At 42.8% G+C, this 13616-nt stretch overlaps 1 protein-coding gene across 6 annotated transcripts in view; it reads right to left on the reverse strand.

Moving 5' to 3' along the window:
- ARHGAP24 (Rho GTPase activating protein 24) overlaps positions 1–13616 on the reverse strand; it is a 461665-nt gene that overhangs the window by 34393 nt on the left and 413656 nt on the right. For all 6 annotated transcript variants that reach the window (XM_081207048.1, XM_081207049.1, XM_081207050.1 and 3 more), the window contains one exon: positions 7143–7350. In XM_081207048.1, the coding sequence (XP_081063174.1) occupies positions 7143–7350 (208 nt within the window). The remainder of the gene's footprint in view (positions 1–7142; positions 7351–13616) is intronic.

Genomic DNA, 13616 nt, shown 5'->3' on the forward strand with positions numbered 1-13616 from the left:
TGACTGAGGAGCTTAAGATAGAAAAAGGAACACGACAGGGGTGCCCGATTTCCCCATTACTTTTTATTTCAGTTCTGGAGGTGTTGCTGAACATGATAAGAAATGACCAGCAGGTCAAAGGTGTGCAGGTCGGAGCTAAACATTACAAGTTAAGAGCGTTCGCAGATGACCTAGTATTGACTTTGCAAGAGCCAAACACTAGTACGAAAAAGGTATTAGAAATAATACAACAGTTTGGCCAGGTAGCTGGATTTAAGTTGAACAAGCAAAAAACCAAAGTTTTAGGGAAAAACCTAACAGATATGGAAAAGGAGAAATTTCAAGAGGAAACAGGTTTGACTGTGGTCAAGAAGGTCAAATATCTAGGGGTTTATCTAACATCCAAGAATCAGAATTTGTATAAGGACAATTATGGAAAATGTTGGTCAGAAATTAAAAAAGATTTAGAAATATGGTCAAATTTGAAATTGTCAATGTTAGGCCGAATTGCAGTAATTAAAATGAATGTATTGCCTAGAATGTTATTTTTGTTTCAGACCTTGCAGATTATTGATAAGATGGAATGTTTTAAGAGGTGGCACAAAGATATCTCGAAATTTGTCTGGCAGGGCAAAAAGCCCCGAATTAAATTTAAAATATTGACAGATGCTAAAGAAAGAGGGGGTTTTGCCCTGCCGGACTTAAAATTGTACTATGAGGCAGCAGCTTTTTGCTGGCTCAAAGAATGGATGCTCCTCGAGAACACAGACATCTTGGATCTGGAAGGTTTCAATAATGCTTTTGGTTGGCATGCATATCTTTGGTATGATAAAGTTAACAGTGCCTTCAAAAATCACATTGTCAGAAAAGCATTGTTTAATGTTTGGATAAGATATAAAGATCTATTGGAAAACAAAACCCCTAGATGGGTGTCACCAGTGGAGGCTAAAGCAGTGAAAAAACTCAATATGGAGGTCGGATGGCCGAAGTATTGGGAAATTTTAGAACAGGATGGAGATAAGTTCAAACTACAAAGTCAGGAGAAATTGAAGCATAAAGTAGAAAATTGGTTCCAATATCGCCAAATAATGGAATTTTTTAAACAGGACAGGAAAGTCGGTTTCCAGGTGGAAAAATCAAAATTAGAAACCGAACTGTTAGAACCCAATACTAAGAATTTATCTAGAATGTACAACTTGTTGTTGAAATGGAACACACAGGATGAAACAGTTAAATCGGCTATGATTAAGTGGGCTCAGGATGTTGGACATAACATTATGTCAGCTGACTGGGAATGGTTATGGAACACCGGTATAAAATTTACGGCATGTAATGCCTTAAAGCAAAACATTATGAAAATGGTATACAGGTGGTACATGACCCCAGTCAAGCTGGCAAAAATCTATCATTTGCCCGATAATAAATGTTGGAAGTGTAAAGAGACTGAAGGTACCTTTTATCACCTTTGGTGGACATGCCCGAAGATTAAGGCCTTCTGGGAAATGATCTATAATGAAATGAAAAAGGTACTTAAATGTACTTTTTCTAAAAAACCAGAGGCCTTCCTCTTGGGCATTGTCGGCCAATTGGTGACAAAGAAAGATAGAGCTTTTTTCATGTATGCCACAACAGCAGCAAGAATACTCATCGCAAAGTATTGGAAGACACAAGATCTACCCACTTTGGAAGAATGGCAGATGAAAGTGATGGACTACATGACACTGGCCGAGATGACAGGCAGAATCCGTGACCAACGAAAAGAGACGGTGGAAGAAGAATGGAGAAAATTTAAAAGCTATCTTAAGGACTACTATAAACTTAATGAATGTTAAAATGTCGTGGTTTCCAGAAACAAAGGGGTACAGGGACATAAGGTCAGAGTGTAAGAGAGGACTAAGATGATAGAGATTGGAAAGTAATAATTGGGAGTTGCTAGTTGAACTATGGACATTGGGATGCAGAGAGGGGGGGTATGGGGAAGTCCTAGAAAAGAGGTTTATGAAAATATGTTTGAAACTATACGTGTTTGTCCATCATTTTTAATGTTTGTCTGTTTTTCTCAAAAATGTTGTAAAACCAATAAAAATTTTATAAAAAAAAAAAATAAAGTGGTGCTTCACGTTAAGAACAGTTTCAGGTTAAGAACGGACCTCTGGAACGAATTAAGTTCTTAACCCATACTCCCATACCTTCTTCAAATTCCAATTAAAAAGCTATAACATTTACTGTATATATATAAATGCCCCCCCCCCCGTAAAAGCACAATAAAGTAACAGATGCCTTTGAATCAATTTTGCAGCAAGCATGTAATGTTGCTCTAAAATTCAACCCCCCTTTCCCTTTTATTGTTCAACTAATGGAACCCAATGCTTTGTTTTCTTAATGTGTATTTGTGGTCAGGGGTGGGGGAATCTGAAGATAAACAAATGTCCCCGTCTTCTCAAACAGCTCACCACTTTGTATGCAACTTCCCACTGAGCATACAGCAAAACCTAGTTCTGTTAACAATTGTTGCAGTTCGGCCAACCTAATAAAGGAAGCACATCCTGGGACCTCTACCCATTTGATTTCCCAGTGCTCAGTCTTCCTACTTCGGTACTCTGCCTGTTTTTGTGCATGCAGATCGAAGAAGCATTGTTGGCATCTGCTTGCCTTCCCAGAAGTAACATTCGTTTTTCCTGAAGTCCCACCAAAAGCCAAGTTTACATATTGTCTCTCTGCTGGCCTCTTGTACCTTGTATTGAAGTTCTATTATGCATGGATTACAAATGCTTTCTCACATGCGCACCGCAGCATTACAAGATCATTTCTTTCAGTTCAAATAAGGGTTCAAATCCCTGCTCAGCTATGAAGATCAGCTGAGTGCCCCTGAGTCAGATACCATCTTTTAGCCTAACGTACATCATGAGGTTGCTGCAAGAATAAAAAGAGGATGGGAGAAAGCCCAAGGTACTTTTTGGATGGATGGATGGATGGGTAGATGGGTAGATGATAGATAGATAGATAGATAGATAGATAGATAGATAGATAGATAGATAGATAGAGTGGTACCTTGGGTTACAGACGCTTCAGGTTACAGACTCCGCTAACCCACAAATAGTACCTCGGGTTTAGAACTTTGCTTCAGAATGAGAACAGAAATCACACAGTGGCTGTGGGAGGCCCCATTAGCTAAAGTGGTACCTCAGGTTAAGAACAGTTTCAGGTTTAGAATGGACCTCCTAAAAGAATTAAGTTCTTAACCTGAGGTACCACTGTAGGTAGGTAGGTAGGTAGGTAGGTAGGTAGATAGATAGATAGACAGACAGATAGATATAGATTAATGTTGTATTTGAGCCGTGTTTGAAGTAGCTGAAATAACCAAACCAAACATTTACTAGTTTCAATTTGTGAGCAGAAATTATAAATTTCAGCAGGAAACACGTTTTCATTTCCAAAGAGATGTACAAATATCCAGCTTTTCCAGTCCTGGTTATCACTGTTTTCTCTGGCTGTGTTTCTTCCCCCAATCAGGAATTACAAAGTGAATGTCTCAACATATGTAGCCAATCAGATTAGGATATCACTGACGGCAAGTGAAGGCAACTAAGAGTGAGGGCCATGTTTGAATAAGCAAACCTTTTCCACAGAATACTGAAAAATGACACAGAAGGGGAAGAATCTTTTTTGGCACCACTGATAGCATTCATGAAAGTTGTGACAAGTGTCACTTAGCTCTGTTTGTATGCATTTCATCTGCTATAGTTTTCACTGAACATTTCACGTATTTATGTAACTTGGTGGGGGAAACAGTCTTGGGGGAAATAGAAAGGGAGAGAATGTATATGGGGAGTTAAGTTCCTTCAACAGCAGTGGTGCTGAGTGCTACAAAACAAGGAACAGAATCGTTTTTAAAATGTTGTAAGTTTCCAAAAGTCTATAGGGAGGCTCAGCCCATCAGATAAGTAACATGCCGTTGCTATTTGCCTGAGAGATGTCCCACTGAGCAAATGCGCAGAAAAACGAATGCACGCCACAGTAAAACACTGCTATCATGGCATGCAGACACAGCCTGAATTTAAATTTTGCACACCATTATGTAGTCTACTCACATTGACTTTCAATTGAAGAAAGCTCAGGAAATGGCATTATACCCAAACACTGACCCATCCAGCGAAATATTATTTATGTCAGGAATGGGGAACCTGTGATTCTTCAAATCTTATTGGATTACAACTCACACCCTGCCTGACATGGTTGGGGCTGAGTGGGGTTCAAAACAAATATCCAGTGGGTGACATGTTCCCCACTTGTGGTCAGTGCTACCTGTTATGTACTGAAGTTCTCAGCCTGGGCCAGCAGGGGAATACTGTAGATAGTTCAGGTCCACATATGCAAATAAGGGATCGAAAGTGACATTCAATGATTGGATAGTTACAGAAAGTTGTTACAGTTACGTTGTACTGGAGCTCTATATAAGCAGGCTGGCTAAACCCTTCAGTTCAGTTCTGTTCTGACCTGTGAATAAACAAGAGCTGTTTGGAGAATCGAGACAGCGGAAGAAGAATGGAGAAAATTCAAAAGATATCTTAAGGACTATTATAAACTTAATGAATGTTAGAGTGTTTTGGTTCTTAGGAACAAAGGGATACAGTGACATAAGGTTAGAATATAGAGATGACTAAGATGATGAAGGTTGGAAAGTAACAATTGGGAGTTGCTATAAAATTATGGACATTGGGATGCAGAAAGGGGGGGTATGGGGAAGTCTTAGAAAAGAGGTTTATGAAAATATGTTATGAAATTATACGTGTATGTTTGTTTTCTTAAGTGTTTGTTTGTTCTTTAAAAATTTCGTAAAACCAATAAAAATTTTATAAAAAAAAAAAAAGAGCTGTTTGGAGAATCACTGTGTCGTCTGATATGTTCACCCACAACCTAACACTACCTGGCAGTGGGTCTCCAGGGATCTAGACAGGGGTCTGTTCTAGCCCTCCATGGAGGTGACAAGGATTGAGCCTGTGGCCCCCAGAGCCCAAAGCACAGGCTCTGATGCTGAGCTACAGCCTTCCCCCAATGTTTTCTAGGAACTGGAGGGTCGTGAAACCCCATTAGTACTCACAATGAGCAGCACTGTTTTAATTTTGATCTTCCCATGCTGTGCATTATTTGGACACCCGGGTTAGCTCCGTCCCAATTAAACATGTCGCGCCTTCAAGGCAGTGAGTGAGAAATAGGCTGGAAACCCAAGTCCCTCCAAGGCCATTTTGCAGGCTACGGCTATTCTGCAGGGGCCCATCTTGCCGGACTGCCTTCACCGAGCTGCAGGAAATGCAGTTGCTGAGGCCAGCAGAAATGTGCTTTAAGCTACACAAACACAGGAGCTCACAGGCACCATCCCTCACAGCACGGACTCTCCTCAGTAAATTGCAGAGGCAAAATGTGCTTGCTGGCAAAAAAGGGCAGCTTGAGTTTGAAGGGCAGGGTCTTATATCAACGGACTTCTCTCTCTCTCTCTCTCTCTCTCTCTCTCTCTCTCTCTCTCTCTCTCTCACACACACACACACACACACACACACCCCTCTCCCTGTGGAATGAATAAACACACTGCAAATGGCTTAGAACACAGACAAGAATCCCTGAGAAGGTAAGATAGCCAGCAACTGCTTATGCAGTTCTGACATTTGTCAGAAGAAAACAGTTAACACTTGTTTTATGTTCAGTTGCAAGACCTCCCCGCAATTTGTAAAAAAACAAAATGGCGTTCAGCTGGTAGATTATGACAAGGGTTCGGCAAATCCATCAATTCCCGTTTCTCATTTTTTTTCATGTTAAATTTAGTTTTCCACATTTCTACATCCATTTGCAATTGCCTTTTTTAAAAAAAAGATCCTCATGAAAATTCATCAACACGTTAGCACAAATTTAGTGTGAGTCTCCTAATATGCTCCCCAACAGAATCAATTTTTGCAAGCAATTGCCCTAATATAACGTATTTTTGCATGTTATTTCCACTAAATATACGCAGCAGTATGCATGCTTTGCCCCAGTATATGCATTTTCACACACATTGCTTGGTCTGAGAATTGAATTACAAACTTTGGAGACGTGCAAATCCTGAAGGATGGATGCATTTCAGCAATGTTGGGTTTAAATGGGAAGCTTGGGAAGACTTGCAAAGCCACGATAAGAGATCACCTGTCAATCATGAAATGTCATATTTGGCCTGCAAGGCCAATCCTGATCTGGCCCCCAGAACCATAAATATTCCCTACCTCTGGCATACTGGTTCAGGAAGCAATGATAATGTGAACCATCCCTAGAGAGAGGTAGAAAAAAATCTGTCTATCTATTGCCCCAGTAAACCTCCATCATCCACCTGCTTTAGTCAACTTTTTATAAAGACCCCAAGATGTATCGGGCTCCAAGGCATGCCATGCTCAGACTGCACTTAAAGGGGGAACCATTGGAGTGGAAATATTGACTGCCACTGAGTTAGTCTACCTAATAATTTATCCTAGGATGAAAATGAAGGTTAGATGAAAGAGCTTCAGATTCTTCATGGGATGGATCTTTGTACATATAACAGAAGCTCAAAATCATATATTCATGGGAAACCATTGCTGTGTGACACATGTTGCATCTGAATTATGGAAGATTCATTCATTCATTTTATTTTACTTTATTAAATTTATATCCCACCCTTCCCCTCCCCAAGAAGTCCACGGCAGAAAACGCTTCAGGGTGAAGTTGGGATTTGAACTCAGAACTTCCCAATCAATTGCTTGACTTACTAAACACTCTTGGCTCTAATCTCAGCAGTCAGCTTTCAACATGAGAAACTGTCACAGGCAGCACAAAACACCCGGTTCACAAAACAGGCAAAACACTGCCACCACCCGAAAACAAATAATAAAGCAGAAAGCTTTAAAAAATATATTGGAAGGAACAGGGGGCTGTTATTGAAACCCAGGGCATCCAAAAATACTGGAATAGCTCAGTTGATAAAGCATGAGACTCTTAAGCTCAGGGTCAGGGGTTTGAGCCTCATGCTGGGCAAAATATCCCTGACTTGCAGGACATTGGAACAGATGGCCAAGTCTGGAATCCTATGTTGGGGACCCCAATGTTAACATATTGCCCTGGGAAATACCACCATAAAAGATTCTTGTTCGCCACCTTACCTGTCAAACAATGGCTTTTCTCCGCAATCGAAAGCATCCTGTAATTCTTTGACGAGGTTAGCCTGGCCAGGCAGTCGGAAAAGCCCCTCCTCCTTCAGCCCCCGCAGCCGGATAAAATCCACACACTGCTCCACCAACATGGGCGCAAGGTGATTTCCATATCTTTTCTCGTAACGGACGGTGTCTTCCAGCTTCTGCCCAAAAATTCCTGTGAACGACAACGATAGGAGCTATAGGGGTGTTCAAGGAAAGAGACCGCCCAGTAAAAACATTCAGACATTTGTGGTGGTTCTTGTAGACTGAGAGTGGATTCTTCCTCTCTTACTTTTTTGGCTATGTGGTTGTTTAGGTAACAGGAGGGTGAGCAGCTAACATTTACAGAACCACCTTGTGCCTTAAGATCATAGGCACTGAGTCAAAAACCTGATTGAGTATTCAAATCTCCCCCATTTTCTGTGGATGAGACCTCTAGACTTGCCTCTTAGCGTTCTGTCATAGGATTTCTATGCAGTAGTTTGTCCTCCAAGGAATGTAATTGCATCATTGGCCATAATGAATCAATCAGTATTTCCAGCTCCAGTACGGGACACAGGACAGCAACCGTTTCTCAGCCCCAAAGATGGAATTGCAAGGGCAGAATTGAGAATTGAATTCTCTTGAGTTTTTTATTTTAGCTTTGAGACTTGATTGGAACTTGTTGTTTGTGGGGGGGGGGTTCCAAACATTTTAGGGTGCAGTTGCCCCCCCTTCAGAAATTTGCCCTAAAGAATTTTTGCTTCAGCAAAATTTTCAAGAGTAGTCCTTGAACAATTAAAACTAAAATGTCAGAGTTTCTTATTCTTGGCAAAAAAGGAAACTGAACATGAACAGTTTTGTCCCTTTCCTAGAGCATTCACTAGCAATTTCATCTTTGCAAGTACAGTGGTACCTTGGGTTAAGTACTTAATTTCTTCCGGAGGTCTGTTCTTAACCTGAAACTGTTCTTAACCTGAAGCACCACTTTAGCTAATGGGGCCTCCTGCTGCTGCCGTGCTGCTGGAGCACGATTTCTGTTCTCATCCTGAAGCAAAGTTCTTAACCTGAAGCACAATTTCTGGGTTAGCGGAGTCTGCAACCTGAAGCATGTGTAACCTGAGGTACCACTGTACTGAGCTTCTAGGAAGTTTCTTTTTGCATAGAGAATCTGAAACACGAGAACATGGCATGTACCACAGCCATGGCCTGATCACCTATCACAAACTCAACTCGCATTCATCTGTGCACTTTTTTTTGCTAATTCCTTAGGGAAGGATGCCCTCCTCTCCCTCCAACGTATTTATATTAGCAACCGATTCTGCATTGCATTGTAGCTACTTTTTCTTCCTTTTATCTCTTTGGCAAAGGCTCAAGGACAAATCAGCTCCTGTTCCGAAAGGCACACCTGCTTCATTATTTACCCTCTTTCTTCTAATCTTAGTCACTATGACAACACAAGTCAAGAGGACCTATTCACACAGAACAACGTTCCATGGTTAAATGCAGTACTGCACGGTCACCCTCTGAAATGACCTCCCCAGGACATCATTCCATCCAGGAACACAAAGAGCGTCGTTAATTGTCATTCGGAACCATTGTTTTCACATATGTTCTGTTCATATTTGCAGTGAAATATTAAGAGAGCCTAATGGCAAAAGCTGCTACACAAACTGCTTCAAAAGGTGATGGGTTCTGCTTTGCTGGAGATGTTTCTGCAGAGATTTGAGTGGATATATTCTCAGGGGTGATGCAATGGCAAGGTTGCTACATTGACTTGCAAGGTCCCTTCTACTTCTATGGGTCTGTGAGATGTAGTGTTCTCCTCATTGCGTTTCAAGCTGCTTTTGAATTCAACATAAGGGGAAGAACTGCATCTCAGTGGTAGGACAGCAACTTTGGATGCAGAAAGTCCCAGGTTCAATCCCTGGCAATCCCAGGTGGGGCTGGAGATGCCCTCTTCCTGAAACTCTGGAGCTAGATGGACCAGTATAAGTCAGCTTCCAATACTCCTGTGCTCCAATTTGTGATGTTGATGATGACGATGATATTTTTTTATTTATACCCCACCTTCCCTGGCCAGAGCCAGGCTCAGGGCAGCTAACGCTAGTAAATTTACAATAAAAACATAATGGGGGGGGGAACCATTTAAAATACAGGTTAAAATACAATTTAAAATGCAGCCTCATTTTAATAGTAGCCCATAGAACAAAACCATAAGGGGAGGGCAACATAAGGGTCAGACTGAGTCCAAACCAAAGGCCAGGCGGAACAGCTCTGTCTTGCAGGCCCTGCGGAAAGATGTCAAGTCTCGCAGGGCCCTAGTCTCTTGTGACAGAGCGTTCCACCAAGTTGGGGCCAGTACTGAAAAGGCCCTGGCCCTAGTAGAGACCAATCTAATCGCCTTGCGACCTGGGACCTCCAAAGTGTTGTCATTTGTGGACCGTAAGGTCCTCCACGGGGCATACCAGGAGAGGCGGTACCAGTGAGCAGGGTACTCTAGCATATGCCCAGAGTTCCCAATGTTATTTGGGGGGGGGGCAGGCCAAAGTTGTTGAGTTTTTTTGGGGGGGCACACAACTCTCTCCCATGCCGCCACAGGTGAAGGGAGGGGAGCAATCCCCGCAGAAGCTTGGGAGGGAAGCTGCACGCCTCGTGTGAGCAGAATGCGTGTGCTGGGCAGGCCTCTCGACAGCCCGCCAATCCCAGGCGTGCAGGAGGGCGGAGCCAGCCGGCTGCCTCAGCGCCCACAGCAGAAAAGCCTGCGGCGCTCCAATGGACTCTGCTCCGCTTGGCAGCGGCTGTCGACTAGTCTGGCTCTTCAATCCCCGGACTCCAAATCTCAGCCCTGGACTCTCGGCCTGGTGCCCCTGAGAGCCCGGCGCCCGGGTGCCCCACACCCCTAGCGCCTATGGGTAAGCCAGCCCTGGCAGTGAGTTAGGCCTACCATACACGATTTTCACAACTGCAGCCTTGGGCTTTAAATAAGAGCAGATCACAATGGGAGCATGTAACCATTGTGGGTTTCTGGACCATGGCATTTTACATAGTTGAATTTGTACATTTGATTTAGTTTCAGCCCTCCTTTCTGTTGGAAAGGCAACTCCTGATGGAATAGCTCACAAAGAAAACCTTTTGCAATCAGCACGAGACAAGATCCTTGCAAGAGTTAGCTGTCTAAAATGAGCCTATGTATGATAAATCCCTTCACATAACCTAATACGCCAACAGGAGGCCGGGGGGGGGGGGAATGGTTCCTGAATACATATTTTGGAATGATCAAAGACAGCTTCCTTCCTGAAATCCAAATGCTTCATAAAACGAGGAGTTTTAAGTTTGCCAATTTTCTGTTTGTGTTGAAGAAATTGCCAGGTGAACGGTGAAATTATCCAGCAGAAATTGAGTACTTTATTTTCTGGCAATTCTATCCCTTTAAATCTATCAACAAGAACTAAGGTCACTTAGAAGATCAAAGTGGTAGAGCCACATGGTTAACAAAGGAAACACTGAACAGTTATTTATTAACTGGATCATTTCCCACCATAGAGGTTATATAAATACATCCAAGGTGAGTTTTTTGGGTTCTTTTTTTTGTACATCTGTATTTCTACTGAACTTCAAATCTAATCCTGATTGAGCTATCAGCAAAGCTTATTGGAAATTATATACATTCAACCCTTCTGTCTGGCTAAAGATTTGCACCAGCTGTAATTAAATTCTCATTTGTAATCCACAGGACAAATTGCTAAAGAACTTATTTCATTTGGTAATACCAGCCAATTATTTTAAAAGCTATGGGGTTATAAGGAGGAAAGCAAATCCTACCAGCCAACAATTTCTGTACATTCAAGGCACATGTTCATGATCAAAACGTGGAATCAATATTTCCCTACTTTCAGGGCCAGCCCAAGCCATTTTGCAGCCTGAGGCAAAGGACAAGATAATGCCCCATGCTGTTCCACATGCAAAAGCCAGCCAGACTAAGGGCAGCAGGACAGGCAGGCAGAGTGGCACACAGAACTCAGTCCTTCAACACCCCACTGCAACTTCCTCCCCCAAACATTAATTACCTGAGGCAGTCCTCTCACTCAGCTCAACAGTAGGGCTGGCCCTGTTCAGATATCTGGAATCCAAGGGGCTAATAATGTGTAGTAAAATAGTGAATTCTTAAAAAGGTGAAGGTAAAGGACCCCTGACAGTTAAGTCCAGTCACGAACGACTCTGGGGTTGCGGCGCTCATCTCGCTTTACTGGCCGAGGGAGCCGGCGTTTGTCCGCTGACAGTTTTTCCGGTTCATGTTGCCAGCATGACTAAGCCACTTCTGGCAAAACCAGAGCAGCGCACGGAAACACCGTTTATCTACTTGCACTTTGATGTGCTTTCGAAATGCTAGGTGGGCCGGAGCTGGGAGGAGCAACGGGAGCTCACCCCATCGCGGGGATTCGAACCACCGACCTTCCGATCAGCAAGCCCAAGGTTCAGTGGTTTAGACCACAGTGCCACCCGCGTCCCTTTTAGTGAATTCTTACCGATCTTTAAATGTATGCTTACTATGAATAGAGTAATCTATCCCGTGCTAGGATTTGGGGGACCTCGCCCTCCCCTTTAATACTCACAACAACCCTGTGAGGTAGGGTAGCCTGAGAGGCAGTGACTTGCCCAAGGTCAGCTTCATGGCTAAGTGGGATCTGACCCTAATTCTCCCAGATCCAAGTCCAGCACTCCAACCACTTGGAATCCATTCATCCCAAGAGATGGGAGCCCCAGGACTTGAAAACCATCACAGTTCTGATAGAGTCCAGTGAACTTTCACTAGCCCTTGAATACACAGATTCCCTCCCCCCGCTATAAACCGCAGCACATCTGCAGGAACAGTAGGCTTGAACATGATTGGAAGTGAGAGTTGGCTCAGTGTGAATGGTATCTGTGGCATCAAAGAAGGAGAGGCAAGATCTTAATGCTCTTATGCCGTGACATGTCCTTCCCTGTGTGCAATTCAGTTCAAGGGCACAAAGGAGGTATGTGGCTTGTCATAGACAAGCCATATCTGATGATGCGGAACGCTCATTCCCCCGCGATGCCTTGTTGCTCCTCTGCTCCATCGCAGTGAATGATGTGATCTTGTTAAAATGGCCTGCTTCTCTTTCGCAAGTAACTCAGAGCCTTCTTTCCACAAACCAGGGAGCACACTTGTTACTGCCCTATAGATGGGTACCCACACAACACCCAAGATGTGCCCACCCAATTGCTGACCCATCAACGGGGGAGGTGTTTTGTTTTGTTTGCTATTACGTGGTGCATTTTTGTGCTGCTGTTTTCCTTTTTATCTTTTTAATTTTTTTATTGATACAGCAAGAAAAGAAAAAAGAGAAAACACAAACACCAAATTACACACAGGAATAACAATAGATACTGAATTTTCTTAACAAACAATAAGACACAAATTGGTCTTAACATTAAAGACCCAACTTCCCGTCTATTCCATATTTCAATTTCATGTAACTTATTGTCAATACACTCTTTTATCATTATTAAACTTTTTCTTAATATATCTTAATTCTTATATCTGCCTTGCAACTATGACTGAAGTTCCTCGAATGCTGCAACCAAATTTAAACTACTATATTCATATTTCAAATATTCTTTGAAAACCTCCCATTTTGAAGCAAATTCCTGTTTTGATTTATTCTTTTTTTTTTCTGATAGAGCGTCTAATTCTGCATATTCTGTCAGCTTTTGGATCCAATCTTGTATAGAGGGAATTTCATTACTCTTCCATTTTGCCTTCCACTTCCATCAGTGTTGTTGTTTTTCTACTGTTTTTCTACCTGTGGTCCACAGGTGAAGGGCAGTATATAAATTAAACAAACAGTGACCATCAACTCGGCATCGTGGCCAGCTGGGTGCTTGAAATCTCTTGTTTTTGCAGTTACTGGCATGCTCCCCCACCCCCAGAAAAACACATTAGGGTCCCTCATGAGCTGCTGCTCTGCCACATATGGGGTGAAGTCAGGTGGGTGAATCCCATGTGGCACAAAATGACCTAACACAAACCAAAATGCCTTTATGAAATAGTGTTGTGAGGGGTTTTTTGGCGGCTGAGAGACAAAGCCACACCTGATTTCTGACTGAATCTGAGGTTGTGGCTATGGGAGAGGCAAGACCTTCTTGGGGTGTTAATGCTGTGAGCCCTTCCACCGCATGCTCAGGTTGTATATATGTGCAAATAAACCACATATACTAAAGACACCCCGGTCTCTGCTGTCCCTCATTCCGAGGAAACCAAACCCTACGTAAGTGCCTGGAACTCTGGGAGTCTTGTATCGCTCAGAGATTCGGGTTGTGTGTAGCAATATTTATAATTTGCCGTGATAAGTCCCAGGCTTAGTTTCTGCTTGCACCACTGGAAATAAATCCCAGGTGCACATTCTGATGTGCATCATCTCTCCACCTGCCACATTG

This window comes from Podarcis bocagei, assembly GCF_964188305.1.
Source record: "Podarcis bocagei genome assembly, chromosome: 9".
Classification (NCBI taxonomy): domain Eukaryota; kingdom Metazoa; phylum Chordata; class Lepidosauria; order Squamata; family Lacertidae; genus Podarcis; species Podarcis bocagei.